Genomic DNA, 15502 nt, shown 5'->3' with positions numbered 1-15502 from the left:
AGAATGAAGGGAGGATTATTAAAAGCAAAGACTTAGTTTTGTGTCATTATGACTGGAAAAATATTTGGTATAATGTTCAATGTCATAATCTTCACCATTCCTGTGACTTAGAGGAATTTGGGGGTAAAATTCAAATAGCATAGTATCATTAACCTAAATGTAAAGACAATACACTGTACTAGCAAAACCTCCCCTCTACTCCCAGTATGTCTGCTAGAACTGATTCATATTTTCTCCTTTGGTTAGATATGTCATTGTAGATTAAAAGTTTCAGTTTTCCTGTACTATCTTTTTATTGGGTTGTACTTAGACCTCAGTACTAAAGTCTATAATCTTAAATTTCCTCTTTGATTCCAAAAGAATATTTTGCTATCAAAAGGTCTTTGAATAAAAGGCAGATATAGTTTGACAGCAGAAGAAAATGGGTTAAAGCTTTTAAAAAGGTGGTGCAATGTAATTATATTGTAAGATCTAAGAAAAATGCAACCTAAGATTTTCTACTAAAGGGATGTTGCTAGGAAATCGAGTGATGATTTTTATTTGTTAATTTGGAAACCATAGCAACACAATAAATATTATGTCTCTTAATTTGACTTTCAGGGTTCTTTTGGCATGAGTGCCATGGAAGAATAAACAAAATTAAGCACAGTAAACTCTGAGTCTTAGCTACCTGAATTAGTCATTTTCCATGAATGTTTTACTTCTTAGAATTTTGTGTTTCAGATTCCTTGAAATTTAAGCATAGTCTGTAAAGGTTCAGATTATACCTATAACTCATGCCAGTTGCATGGGTTTTATGTTATGGATATACATGTAGGCTGACAATTACAGACATGGTTCAGTCAGTGCATTATGAAATTTAATTTGCCTCTCTTTAAAACTGTTACATGATCACAGTAGGCAAAAGCTTTAAAACTAGAGGTTTCCCTTTTTTAAAAAAAAATATATATATTATTGATTTTTTACAGAGAGGAAGGGAGAGGGATAGAGAGTTAGAAACATTGATGAAAGAGAAACATCGATCAGCTGCCTCCTGCACACCCCCTACTGGGGATGTGCCCACAACCAAGGTACATGCCCTTGACTGGAATTGAACCTGGGACCCTTCAGTCCGCAGGTTGACGCTCTATCCACTGAGCCAAACCGATCAGGGCAAGGTTTCCCTTTTTTTTTTTGGATTTTTTTAATGTTTTTTTTAAAATAAATATATATATTTTTTATTGTTTAAGATATTACATATGTGTCCTTATCCCCACGTAACCCCCTTTTTATAAAGATACAGGAGTGTATGTTTTGATGTATTATTCTCTCTGGAAAAATAGTAAATGCTGAAAGGTTTTGATGATAATATATGTGTCCATGAGTCCACCACCCAATATTAACTGATACCAACATTTTATGACAGTTGTTTCTGATCTTTTCTTTACAAAGCGGGAGGAAGAGAGAAAGAAGACATAATAAACCAAGTTCAGGGCCCTTTGTTTCACTCCCCACTCCCAGGCCTATCTCCCCACCACAACAGGAGAACACTTTAATAAAATAATAATATATTCTTCCTGTTCATTTTCTAAAAGTTCTAATATAGCCCTGGCTGGTGTGGTTTGGTTGGGCATTGTCCCACGTACTAAAAAGTTGCTGGTTTGGTTCCTGGTCAAGGCATATGCCCAGGTGGGGGGCTCAATCCCCGGTAGAGAGCATGCATCGCTCTCACACATCAATGCTTCTCTCTCTCTCCCTCTCCCTTCCTTTCTCTTTCTCTAAATTTCAATAAAATTCTTTAAAAATAAATAAAAGTTCTCCCTTGTTTTATGGATTGTTGTGTATTGTTTCCTAAGCACTTTACAGGCACAGGGGTATGAAACAACTAGAACCATGTGAGAAACTACCAGAATAACAGTGCAGTATGGTTGGAGAGAGGTGGGGGAATGGGACACACAGCCCAGGTGTTTAAGAGCCAGTTCGATCAGGGACTGTGGAAGATAGGCTGGGTTGGACATAAAGATTTGCAAACTACCAATATTACTCAGGCAGGGAACATGGAGTGAAAAAAGTGAGATCAGGCCTGGAAGCTTTTATTATATTAAATTTAAGGAGCTAGCAGGGGGAAATGAACCTATATATGAATGATTCTGAGGAAGAGAGGTCAGAGAGTCAAAAGGAAAACCAGGAAAGACTGGTATTGCAGAAAGTCAGGAGGTGAGATTTTAAAGAAGGAATTGAGTGATCATTGATGTTTGAAGTCAGATAGGACAAGTGAGATAAGAACAGAAAAATTTTACTAGGTTTGGTAGTTAGCGGTCATTAGTTACTTTTGCATGAGCAATTTCAATAAAGTGATTTGGACAGAAGCCAGAATGCAGTCATTTGATGCGAGTGAGAATTAAGGAGGGAGGTGCCAGTAGAAAAGTTAGTTATAAAGAGAAGACAAGGTGGAATTTAACCAGATGGTATTTTTCGTTTGTTTTTTTAAAAGATAAGAGAGAGGCTTTGAACCTACTTATGATGAGAGGAACAAACCAATAGAGCGGGAAAATAAAGACAGAAGAGAGATCAGGTAGTTGGGCAAATTCCCTGGGGAGGATGGACTTTATGTTAGATAACAATATATAAATTTATATTAGTTTATTGTTATATAACATAATTCTAAACATAGCTTTTTCCCCCCAATAATACTCCCAAATGAAATTTGACTTGTGGATTATATTCCAAGGAAACAGTAAGCACTGCCCAGTGGATTGGATAGATCCTGCCTTGCTTGTAGACCTACTGGACAAATGGAAGCATTATAATAGGATTGGCCTTAGTTGAGCTTATTTGCAGTACTCCTGGGAACTACAGCAAATTTACTTTAGTTCTGTGTTTATCTGAAGCAGTAACAGAATTCACATTTAAAATTCAGAAAGTATAAGGATGCTTTTGCATATTGGGCATCATAAAATATATTATGGCTAATCAGATTTTACTTTAGGATGTTTTATTTCGATTGTTTCTTGGTGTTGCAGGCAGATTAATTCAACAATTTATAGTATGGAATATCAAGGGCGGAAGGAGAGTTGAAATGGATAAAGTGAAGTTGGAATTAGGAAACAGAATGCTTAGAAGAGGAACAGTGTTGGAATGGAAATGAAAGATTGGATTCCAGGGACCTTGAACAGGAAGATTTGGTTAGGAAGTAGGAGGCCCCGAGAACTTGTGTTTGGAACAAATGTAACACGGGTTTCATTTCTGTAGATTGGAAAATAGAGAAGCCCTCTTCACTGGGGGAAAAGGAGTTTGCTTTTATTCACTCTAAGTTTATTAATAAGAGACCCACTAGACAGAAATGTTGACTTTGATTTTGGTCAGAGGTTGAGATGTTAGATTTGAGTCATTCTCATTGGCTGGTAAGTGAAAATATGGAATAAGAAGATGAAAGGCTGTGCAGCAAAGGAGATTACCTACATTGGGGGTAGTAAAGTCATGGTCAAAGAAATAAGAACCAGAATGGTACTATTTCTCTGAAAAGAAAGAATTTATGTTAAGTTGAAAAATCTTAGGATAATTTAACCAAAGTAAACCTTTATTATTTCTCTAAGGATATGCTCTTTCTTATACTTTGGGTTTAAAGATACAAGTGTGGCAACATGGTTAAGAGTGTTAACTAGAGTCAGATTCTTAGATTTGAATCTCAGCTCTAGTACTTGCTGGCCAAGGACTGTTGGGCAAGTTACTGAACCTTTCCGTACCTCAAGGAGTTAGTTTGTGGATTAAAGACAAATAAGCATCTAGCTTTGCCTAGGTAACTGCTGAAACGGTAGTAGTTATATTATCTTCCATATTATTTTGAAAGTTTGGGTTTTGATTATGAGATTATTCTGATAACGTTACTTTAATTGTATAAATCAGTGGTTCTCAACCTTCCTAATGCCGTGACCCTTTAATACAGTTCTTCATGTTGTGGTGACCCCCAACCATAAAATTATTTTCGTTGCTACTTCATCACTGTAATTTTGCTACTGTTATGAATTGTCATGTAAATATCTGATATGCAGGATGTATTTTCATTGTTACAAATTGAACATAATTAAAGCATAGTGATTAATCACAAAAACAATATGTAATTATATATGTGTTTTCTGATGGTCTTAGGCGACCCCTGTGAAAGGGTCGTTCGACCCCAAAGGGGTCGCGACCCACAGGTTGAGAACCTCTGGTATAAATATTAAAATCAGAGGTAAGGTTACCCCTTAACAGAATTTAGTATAGTTTGAATTGGATTCTGGTATGCTGCCATTAAGTTTAATCATTATTTCCCACATGTGTTCCTTGGAATGCAATCCTTGAAGAATTACTTAGGGTTTATTTCGTAGTGTGGTCATGTAAGTCTGAAAAATGCTTTATTATTTTATCCCTGTCTTAGAAATTCATAAAGACTGATTAAAAAAAAAAAAAGTGTAAGTTGGCATTTTCCAAACATACTAGATCACTAGATAGATTTCTTTTCTCCTGTTTTATTTATTGAATTTTATGCACTGAAATGTTGCATATTTTACTATTAGTTTATCTTCGGCATTGTATTTTTTTTTATGTACCCAGTACTCTTTGCTAAAAATTTTAAAATTGAGATATAAGTTAAATATCAACATTTGTTATTTTAGAGTATACAATTTCAGTGGTGTTTAGTCCATTCACAAGGATGTGCAGCACTCACCACTTTCTAATTGCAGAACGTTTTATCAGCACAAAAAGAAATCCCATAACGATTAGCATTCACTCTCCATGTTCCCCATGTCCCAGCCTCTGGATTTGTCTATTCTGCACATTTTATATAAATAGAATTATGCAGTGTGTCTTTTTGTGTATGGCTTTTATCACTTAGCATGTTTTTAAGGTCATCCATGTTGTAGCCTGCCTCTATGAGTTTTTCTTTTTATAGCTGAATAATATTCCATTGTATGGATAAGACCACATTTTGTTTATCCATTCATCAGGTGATGAACATTTGGCTTGTTTTAATTTTTTTAGACTATTGTGAATAATGCTGCTAATGAACATTCATGTACAAGATTTTGTGTGGACATATGTTCTTAGGTGCATATCTGGAGGTGGTTGCTGGATATTATTGTCAATGTTTAAATATATGTTTTATTGGTTTTTTTTTTTACAGAGAGGAAGAGAGAGGGATAGAGAGTTAGAAACATCAATGAGAGAGAAACATTGATAAGCTGCCTCCTGCACACCTCCTACTGGGGATGTGCCCGCAACCCAGGTACATGCCCTTGACCAGAATCGAACCTGGGACCTTTCAGTCCGCAGGCTGACGCTCTATCCACTGAGCCAAATCGGTTTCAGCAATGTTTAATGTTTTGAGGAACTGCTAAGCTGTTTTCAGTAGAGGCTGCACATGTTTTAGCATGTGTCAAGTTTATTTTTTTGTAAGGCCAAATAATATTTTATGTGTCTGTATAGCTATGTAAAAACACTCAAACTATGGGAAATTTTTGAGTTTGAGTCAAAACTAATAACATATGCTAGAGAGCAAGATTTCAATGCTCCCCAGAATAACAGTTTCGGTTTCTTTTATGCATTTAGAATTTAAGGAGGGAATGTAAGGAAGATTATGTGAAGGCGGAAGAAAGCAAGGTGGGATTGGATTACATGATAGTTAACCAGATTATGTGCTTTCTTGAGCATGGTTACACGCCTTGGAGGGTATTACTTCTGGCATTTCAAAGGTATGTTCACCTTGATGCACAAGAACAATAGATAAGGTTTGCTTAAAAACCTTTCACTAAAGAAGTTACAGGTCTGGGGCCTGACTACCCACCATGGCATGACCTGTACAGTAAAGAATTTATGGTTTATTACTGCACCCTTTTCCATACACATGTATAACTCACGTTGTTTATCCATTCATCTGTTGATGGACAGTTGGGTTGTTTCCACCTTTGGACTCTTATTAATGTTGCTGCTTATGAATATTGGTTTACAAATATTTGTTTGAATCTTTGCTTTCAATTCTTTGGTCTATGTACTCAGAAGTGGAATTATTGGATCAAATGGTAATTTTTTGTTTAACTTTTTATCCAACTTTGTTTTGTACTTGGGTGAATTTTTGTGGTCTTTTATTGTGATGTCCCATTTATTTTACATTTGGGAGGTAGTGTTAAATCTGTAGCAGCTCTTTCATGTCATTGTATTCTGAGGGGAGAATTTTAGTGTTACTACCCAGGAGTATGCTTTGTGTAGCTATAATTGGTCTGTATAAAAATGTATCTTTATAAGCAGCAATTTTCTTTTTGTTTTGTTTTGTTGGTTTTTTGCTTGTTTTTCTTTTTATAAGCAGCAATTTTCAACTGGTGTGCTGCAAGAATTTTTAAAACTTACAATACCTGACTATTTAGTCAGGGGCACTGACCTCTTTTCCTTAGATTGTCAAATAAAAAATGCCAACGCAACAATGAATGAATCAAAATTATACCTATTTTTTTGTCACGTTGGCAAAAAATATATTTTTTGGTGTGCTGCAGAATTTAAAAATTAGTTTATGTGTGCCATGAGAAAGAAGAGGTTAAAATCACTGAGTGTAAGTATAGAGCACGCATTTTGTCTGCTAGATTGGCCTCTCCTATCCGCGCTGCCTTAGACATCTGGTAGCAGTGTATCTAAAGAACCAGCTTGTCCAGGGGCCTTCCTTCTTCAGGACCATGTCCAAGGGTAGTAACATCTGAGTTTTGATCAAGTTTACTAAGTGACAAAGGGAGGGAAAGGGTGTTTTTGTGGCTCAGAAATCCACGTTCTTTCTGTTACACAGTAGTCAGGTTCCTGTCCCTTTTGTTGTAAAAGAAGTTTTGTTCGAGAATAGATTTCAATGATCTATAATTTTGGTTTGATGAGGGAAGTCCCATTTTAGTATCTATTGTGCAGAAGTGGCTACAGATATTAGAAGAATGAAATTGGCCTTCTTGATAAATTTCTAAGGGAGGCTACAAGTACAAAGCTAATTAATATACATGGAGATGAAAGCTCCTACACATTGTTATGGCTTTCTTAAATTAAAAAAAGAGGTTTGAAAAATTTTCCCAGGAAATTGATACTTTGTAATTTAAAAATGTATTTGCTCTCTAACTTAGACTTGTAGTCTTTTTCTGTAAATACAAGCTCTACTAATAAAGTGGTGCTTAGTCATAGAGGGATAGAGAAGGCAGAGCATACTTAAAAAAAATAAAGGAAAGTGGGGGTATAGTCTTTTTTATTTTTATTTTTAATTGATCTTAGAGGAAGTGAGGGAAAGAGAGAGAGAAACATCGATGTGAGAAAAACATTGATTGGTTGCCTCCCACTTTCCCTCTGACAGAGGATTGAACCTGCAACCTGGGTATGTGCCCTGACTGGGGATCGAACCTACAACCTTTTATTATACAGATGACCCTCCAACCAACTGAGCCACACTGGCCAGGGTGGGGATATAGGTTTTTAAAAGATAGAGGCCAGTGTAAAATTTATGTCAGTGTTTAGAGCTGGAGGTTGGTAGACTACAGTAACTTCCTAGGGTTTTTGCTACTGAAAGGCCAGTTAAGCTGACTGGGAAATTTCCAAAATTGGGTAGTTGAATAAATGTTAACTATTAAACTGTCTCCTCCTCTTAGAAGCCTGCTATGACCTTGCCAGGCATAACTTAATTGCTCCCTCTTGCATGCTTCCCTCCTTGTAAACATTGTGTTTCTGTCTCCCTCAATTAGATTGTGAACTTGTTTAGGGCAGAGATGTCATATCTTATTCTGTATTTTTAGCATCTAGCATAATAGCTTACACACAGTAGACCCTTTCAAACATTGGCTGAACCACTTCTTAGTATAAGGCTTGGGCACGGATATAACAAATGAGAAGAAACAACTGCTGTAGATATCAGAAGGGGAGATTGAAATCAGAGTTAGGATGTGGCCAAGAACAGAGGAAACCACTACAGGATAGAAACCAGAGAGAAGATTTTTGTTTCATGTGGTGCATCAAGCTATTTCCTGGTCTCATTTCCTTGAGACTTCGGCTGGTGGCTTGAAATTCTTTTGTTTACTTAGCAGACATTGAGGCATGCAAGTTGTGGGGTGACAGAGCGTGTCACTTCAATGCAGCATAGTGAAGCCACAGTAGAGGCATGTGCATACAGCATTACTCTATGAAAGAGGGAATCGGGCCTTCATAGAAGGTAATATTTTAACTGAATAAGAGAGAATACTCCTGCCAAGCAAACAGTCTGAAGAGAGGCTTCATAGAGCACAGTAGAGCCCAGGAATGGCCACAGATGGGAGCAACTGGTACACGTGGGCAAGTACTGGAATTAGTAGTGATAGTTGTGCAACCCTGTGAATATACTAAAAAAACCACAGAACCAAACTTTTAATTGGTGAGTTTGATAATATGTGAATTATATCTCAATTTAAAGAGAGAGACATATGAAGTGTTCCTGAAACAAGCAGAAATAAAAAAGGCCAGGATAGGTTTGTGAGAAACTCAGTGGTAGAGAATTGATAATACTTGGGAACTGGACATTGGCAATGTGCAAAATGAAATAGAGGTTTCTTCTGATGTTTCTAATTTGTATGATTCAATTGCTAGGGAAAGACATTCTGGAAAAGCAAGTTTGGAGAGATACATAATGAATTGTGTGAAATGTTTTGAATGAGTAATCAAGGCAAGCAGTTAAAGGTGAAGGCCTGGATTTCAGGAGAGACTCTGGGACTGGAGAGAGAAATGAGTATATAAGGAGTTGACTGAAGTCAGTCAAACTGCTGATAGAGGATATCTTGCCCTCCCCAGTCTCCACCCCATGGAAGGTCGTGTCTTATTTGTTCCTTATTCTCCCCCCTGGGGTAGAGGTAGTGGTGGTAGCTCTTTTTAAACAAAGCTGAACCTTTATATTATTTTTCAGGCAGAGGCAAGGCTGGCAGCAAAACGGGCTGCCCGGGCAGAAGCAAGAGATATACGCATGAGAGAACTGGAACGACAGCAAAAAGAGGTAATTGAGGGGAATAACCCTAATTTCATGCTAGTCTCAAAAAACATATTTGGCTAGTTTACTTCTGAAGTAGATCTAGTTCCCTTTGAAACACTGGGAAGAGTGTAACCTGTTGTTTGTATCTTAATCCATTATACGTCAGCAAATTAAATGTGAAATTTGTTTTAAATAATAACGGCAAACACATATAACTCTTGCTATGTTATTTACTGTAGTTCTAAATGTCTTAGAATTTCAGTTAATTATATTATGATATCTACACAGTAAAGCACTGTGACGTTACTCAACCTTATAGTTTTTAAGCATATTTAATAACGGCAGAAAATATTCGTGTAAGAAAATGAAAAACAACAATAGCAACAAACTGGAAGACTTGTAAGACTCCAATTTTGTGTTACAAAGCCTGGTACCCATATATAGGATCAAAAACTACTAGAAAGAAGCGGTTACTATCAATACTTTGTCTATGGTGGAATTATGATTAATTTTACTTATACTTTTCTGTAGTTAATAAATTTCAGTATTCTTTTATCACCAGAAAGAAAAGCAAATCAAATTTTAAAAATAGGTATATTGAGATTTGGCTCCTTAAAAATGAAGCAAATGCTCTTTTTTTTTTAACCTTTCCTCTGATATTGACCTAACTCTGAAAATTCCCATAAACATATTTATGATGCTGTATTAATATAAAGGGGGAAAACTTGCAGGGTAGTATTAAGCGCTTTATTTTGACACTGGTGGTGTATCTTCTGCTAATGTATTAAGAGAAGTGTATAGTTTCCATATTGTTATAGCTAAAAACAAAAAGAAAGATCGTTAATATGTTGTAATATTTTTTAAAATATATTTTATTGATTTTTTACAGAGAGGTAGGGAGAGGGATAGAGAGTTAGAAACATCGATGAGAGAGATACATCCATCAGCTGCCTCTTGCACACCCCCTACTGGGGATGTGCCCGCAACCAAGGTACATGCCCTTGACCGGAATCAAACCTAGGACCCTTGAGTCCATAGGCTGACGCTCTCTCCACTGAGCCAAACCGGTTAGGGCTGTTGTAATATTTTTTAACCTCATATATAGTTTTAAATATTGAATGCAGTTCTTGACTTGAAACGAAAACGTTGCAATGCATTTTCTTTTATACTCCTGAAGTTATAGTAAATTATAAGGAGATAATTATTAAATATAACTTCTATTTATGGTTCTCTAAACTACAGAGAACCACATGTCTCTTATTATTGAACATATTTAGCTTAGTAATTTTCTGTATTTTGAATGTGTAACTTTGAGTCAACAATCTGCACTTCAGGGCAAATGTATACAATTTAAGACTTTTCAGAGAATGTAACTCTTGGAAACTCTTTAGTTTATGAAACTTTTGCATTTGTAGCATTCTCATCATTCCTTTGATCGGAAGTGGGGACAGATTCACAAGTGGCTGGTAGGCCAGGATTGCCTGTCCTGCATGTTGTGATCACTTGCTGAAATAATGCAATCTTGAAGTAAAACATTGACTAATAGTTTGCAAAGTAGAAGTGGTTGGCATGTTTGAACATAAAGGTCATAGATTCTCTCTTCTGTCTTTAGTGATCAAAATTTGTACTTAGAGTCCAACCATTTCTGTTGTAGTCTACAACCTCACACTCATCTAAGGAATACTTCTGACCAAGAAAGATTTTAGTAGATGAGTATTTTTTCTTTCTATGGGTTTGTTCTTCTTTCCCTTCAATTTGTTCCTCTCTCCCTTTCTCTTCCTCTCCCCCTGACTCTTGCTCCCTTTTCCCTCCTTCCCTGTCCTCCTCCTCCTCCTCCTCCTCCTCCTCCTCCTCCTTTCTTTCTCTCTTTCTCTCTCTCTCTCCCTCTCTCTCTCTCTCTCTCTCTCTTTCTCTCTCTCCGCCTCCCACTTCTCTCTCTCTCTCTCTCTCTCTCTCTCTCTCACACACACACACACACACACACACACACACTAAGTTAGCAGGGTCTTCATTGAGAGTCATTCTTCCATCTCCTCTGAAAATTACTCTTAATTTTTTAGTAATCCCATTTCCTTTTCAAGTCTTCTACCACAACTCCCAAATTAGTTAACTACAAGAGCAAATTGTGAATATTAGTTACTGTGAATCATTCCTAACTTTGAATTTTTTCAATGTTGATGAGCTTCCCAGTTGTCTCCTATTGTAGGGGTTCTTAACTTGGTATGTGAATAGGCTTGGGACATGAAGTCATAAAATGTCACACAAAATTTTGAAAAAAATATATACATATACACTAGCGTATGTATGTGTGTGTGTGTGGATATATATGTATATATGAAAGCCCCATGTGTATTTTTAGCAACAGATACTCAAAGGACTGTGTGATCCCTAAAGGGTTAAGAACTACTGTCTAATTATTGCTAAGTCAGCAACTTTTATAAGAAAATCCCTTCTATAGCAGCATTTTAGGGTACAACCAGAATTAAAATATTTATAACTATATTGACCTATAAATTTAAAACTTTGTCATACTTCTCCTTGTGCTATTTTAGAAAAGAGAGAAAATACATGTTTGATTATTTGGGAATGGAATCTGTAAAGTATCTTCTGCATGTAACTGGATTAATATTACTAATGGTGCATTGAGAATGTTTTGTGTGAATAAAAGAAATCACTTTTGCTTGCAATTTTCTATGGAAATATTAGTTTAATTTCTTCTTTTAATTATGTATTATAGTTCTAAAATTAAATTGCCTAAGATTTTAATATCTTAGGGTCGACCAAAACATTATAAGCAAAAAGCCTATATTAAAAGTTTAATATTTGATTCTCATATTCAGAGGCCATGAAGATAAACGTAGTTTCCTCTCTGTGAAATGTGTGCAGTTCAGGCAATGAGTGCGCTAGATTTTCATGGAAGGGGGACAATTTGGGTTAGAGGCTTAGATGCAGGTGGCAGCTAACCCAAGTTCTGAATGATAGCTCAGACTTGGGCATGCAGAGAAGATGGGGTTTAGTTTCAGATAGGAATAATTATCACTTCTAACCTCTTCTGACACTTGCTTTTACTCCTTTCAAACTGATATTTCATCTTACTTTTTATCTTATTCTAGTCTCTTTAGCTACTTTCTGTCAATGAGCCTATAATAGAAGTTGGCATGTGATACTCACCATATGAAATATAAATTACTAATAAATTTATAATAAAATAAATAATGTATATACAAATAATAGGATTATCAGTTATTAAAAGGAGAATCTTCCCATATGAAAAAATTTCTGAATTCTTTTTGTGTGTGCTGGGGTGGGATGTTGGAATGTGAATAGGGAAAGCAAGGGCATGAGGCTCAGGAATGAAGCTTACTTTGAGTGTTCTGTATGTGAACATTGTCCTGATGTTTTTACATATGTTTTCATTTCACATTATAAGATAGGTATCACTGTCTCCACTTTATAGATAAGATGATACAGGATTGGTGAAATAAACAACTTGCTTAGTCATTGGCAGAGCCAGAATTTGAAGGTATGGGAGAGTACCACATTTGCTAACGGATTGCAAGATGAAAATGTTATCATAGGCCAGGGGTGGGGAATGTCTGGGCCATATTAGGCCTACAAAATAATTTGGTCTGGCCCTGCCAAGGCATTAGGGGTGAGTTAATTAAATATTTGACCAAATATAGCAGGCTAATTTTTAAGTTTGATAATTTTGTATGGTCCATGAATGATGTTATAAATATCCAAACAGCCCTTTGGCAGAAAAAGGTTCCACCATTCCTGCCATAGACTGGGAGCCCAGTGAGTGCCAGGGTGTCGCCCTCATTGGCCAAGATGGTGCAGGGGGAGGCTCTTAAACTGAGCATGCCAAAAGCTAGAAAGATAATTGGGTAGATAAAAAAGCCCTGCCTATAAGAACTATAGGCCTGAGCAGGAAGGCGAGATGGTCTTTGAGACAGCAGTCCACCAGTCTCCCAGGTTGCAGCACCCGAATAAACCTCTTTCCTTTTGCTCTAAATACCTGTCTTATGAGTTTGGTTTTTGTTGTGGCAGGCAGCCGAATCTGTGTTTTTCTGTTACAAAAGGACCTACAAGAAAGGCCTAAGTCTTTCTGAGCCTTCAAACATATAATCTTTAGTTTAACCAATGATTCTCCTTTTAAACAGGCTGTCTTAATCAGTAGCATGCAGCTTAAAAGTGAGTGAATGGCTCCAGCCTGCCTTAAGTGTTATTTCTTGACAGAGAAGATGGCCATGTGTATTCACCGGGCTTTTGGTTTTTAACCAATCAAACCATGTTATTCTCACTTCAAGTGAACTTTTAAAAATAAGAATATGTTTCATTTCCATTAATTTAATTTAAATGTATCAAAGAGTAATTTCCAGAAAACCTTAAAGAAATATACATCAATTTTTAAGGCATTGACCTATAAGTTCAGCCTAGGTTCCTTTATACTAATAAGGACTCCCAGGACAATGAATACATACTGTTTTCCTGACTTAGAAGAACTGGATATTCTGCCTTGTAATTGGCACGTAAAAAACCCCACAGTTTGCTGAATTTTTTTTCTGCAGGGCCCTGGTTCTGTTAATTCAAGAAAAGCCAACTGGCAATTTAAATACTACTGTAGACCCCGTCCAGTGTGGCTCAGTGGTTGAGTGTTGACCTATGAACCAGTGGGTCATCCGTTGATTCCCGGTTAGGGCACATGCCCAGGTTGTGGGCTTGATCCAATCCAGTATAGGGCGTGCAGGAGGCAGCTGACCAATGATTCTCTCTCATCATTGATGTTTCTATCTCTTCCTCTCCCTTCCTCCCTCTCTAAAAATTAATAAAAACATTTTAAAATATAAAAATAAATACTACTATAACTGGGAAATGAACTGTTCTTTCAGATAAGGAGAACTCTCTGAGTATAAATCAGGATACATTGCTATTTTCTTAATATTCTTTCTATGTAACCAGTATAGAGTTTCCCAGTGTAGGATGGAATCTTTATGGTTCAGTTGTCTGGTGAGTAAAAGAACTGAATGCTGGTCCCAGCTTTATGACTTTGAAGGGATCAGACTATTTGATCATCAAGGACCCTTCTAGCTTCTATGGTGGTGCTAGGGTCTTTTCTTTTATGCAAGGGTCTCCTTCTGTTTGCTTCATATTTACCACTTTGCAGAAGTATTCAAGGTAGAGGGAGTAGTTAAAAACTACCTAAATACCAGTCTTTTTATGTAAGAGTAGTGCTGTGTGGCAGACTCTTAGTAAAATATGTGTATTGGGTCTTTTTGGTGTAATAAAAATTAGCTTTGAACTTGCCTTACTGTTTGTACAGTAACCACTAGCCATATATGTGTAATTACATTTAGGTTTAAATTTATTAATATTAAAAATTTAGTTTCTCAGTTGTACTTCTAGCATTTCAAATACTCAATAGCCACGTGTGGCTAGTGGCTGCTCTATTAGACAGTACAAACAGAACATTTTCATTATTATAGAGAGTTCTATTGGACAGTACTGGTTTACAGTATAGTTTATGACTAAAATAAGCTATATTCTCTCATTTCAAATTAGCTGGCTTGTATGGGGTTTACATTGTATTCTGTAGTCTTTTAAAGTCTTTTTAGGACATTTTCCAAAAGTGGCTAAAAAGAAAAGCTGTTTAATATAGCAGTATATCAATATGTAATAACGTATTTTTATTTAGGATTATTTTTAATAGATATAATTGAAAATAAATATGAATTCATCTTTAGTGGGATGTGCTTTTTAAAGGTAGGTTTTTAAAAAGTGCTCCTGTGTGGTAGGTGGAATGAAAAGAAAGGACAGAATAAAAGGAAGGCTGAATATTAAACCATGTATGTCACTCTAGTATCCCAAATAATATTGAGAGGGGGCATGTAGAATTAATTTGCCTTTGTAGCACAGGCTCTTTAAACTAACCAAGCTAACTAGCCTAGAACTAGTCACCACTTAATAAACTGTTCCTCTACTTCTGGGCTAATGCATCTGCCCCCAAAACTATGTGGTATCTCCTGATAGTTGAAGAAAGGGAAGAATTTTCCTTGGCTTCTTACAGATTACCTGTTTCTATTATATAACAGAAATGTAAATCAATGATGAATTTTCTTAAAGATCAGAATATCCTGTTGGATATTGACTTATTGAATCATACGGTTGCTTATAAGTAGACTTCTGAACAGATTTGATCAAATGTGTCAATGTACACAGCAGATGACATACAGGAGCTTTTTGCAATTATACTCGAAGTCATGACTAAACTAAGGCATTAAGTGTGGTGTTTTAGTTGAATTCCTATTTCTGTATTTGAAATGAGTCATCAGACATAGCCACATCTATTTGTTATACCTGCATAATGATCATGCTGTATGGCCACGGGGTGTTGGAGATATTGATTCATCACTGTTATCCACTGTGACCCCATTTGGACCAATTGTATATAGACGTTAGTTAATGCAAATCACTTTAATATTTTGGACTTTGAAAATCTGAAAGATCAGAAGTTTCTTACTGTTTCAGTTG

The 15502-nt window shown here is 36.2% G+C and overlaps 1 protein-coding gene across 5 annotated transcripts in view; it reads left to right on the top strand.

The window, feature by feature from the left end:
* Window positions 1-15502, top strand: part of LRRFIP2 (LRR binding FLII interacting protein 2) — a 101420-nt gene that overhangs the window by 27831 nt on the left and 58087 nt on the right. For 4 of the 5 annotated variants that reach the window (XM_081106479.1, XM_081106477.1, XM_081106476.1 and 1 more), the window contains exon 3: window positions 8909-8995. In XM_081106479.1, the coding sequence (XP_080962605.1) occupies window positions 8909-8995 (87 nt within the window). Of the gene's footprint in view, window positions 1-8908; window positions 8996-10386; window positions 10438-15502 lie in introns of all 5 variants that reach the window. The other variant, XM_081106475.1, reaches the window with a different exon arrangement.

Source organism: Myotis nattereri, assembly GCF_964212035.1.
Source record: "Myotis nattereri genome assembly, chromosome: 14".
Classification (NCBI taxonomy): Eukaryota; Metazoa; Chordata; class Mammalia; order Chiroptera; family Vespertilionidae; genus Myotis; species Myotis nattereri.
This window is presented reverse-complemented; position numbering and strand designations above follow the sequence as displayed.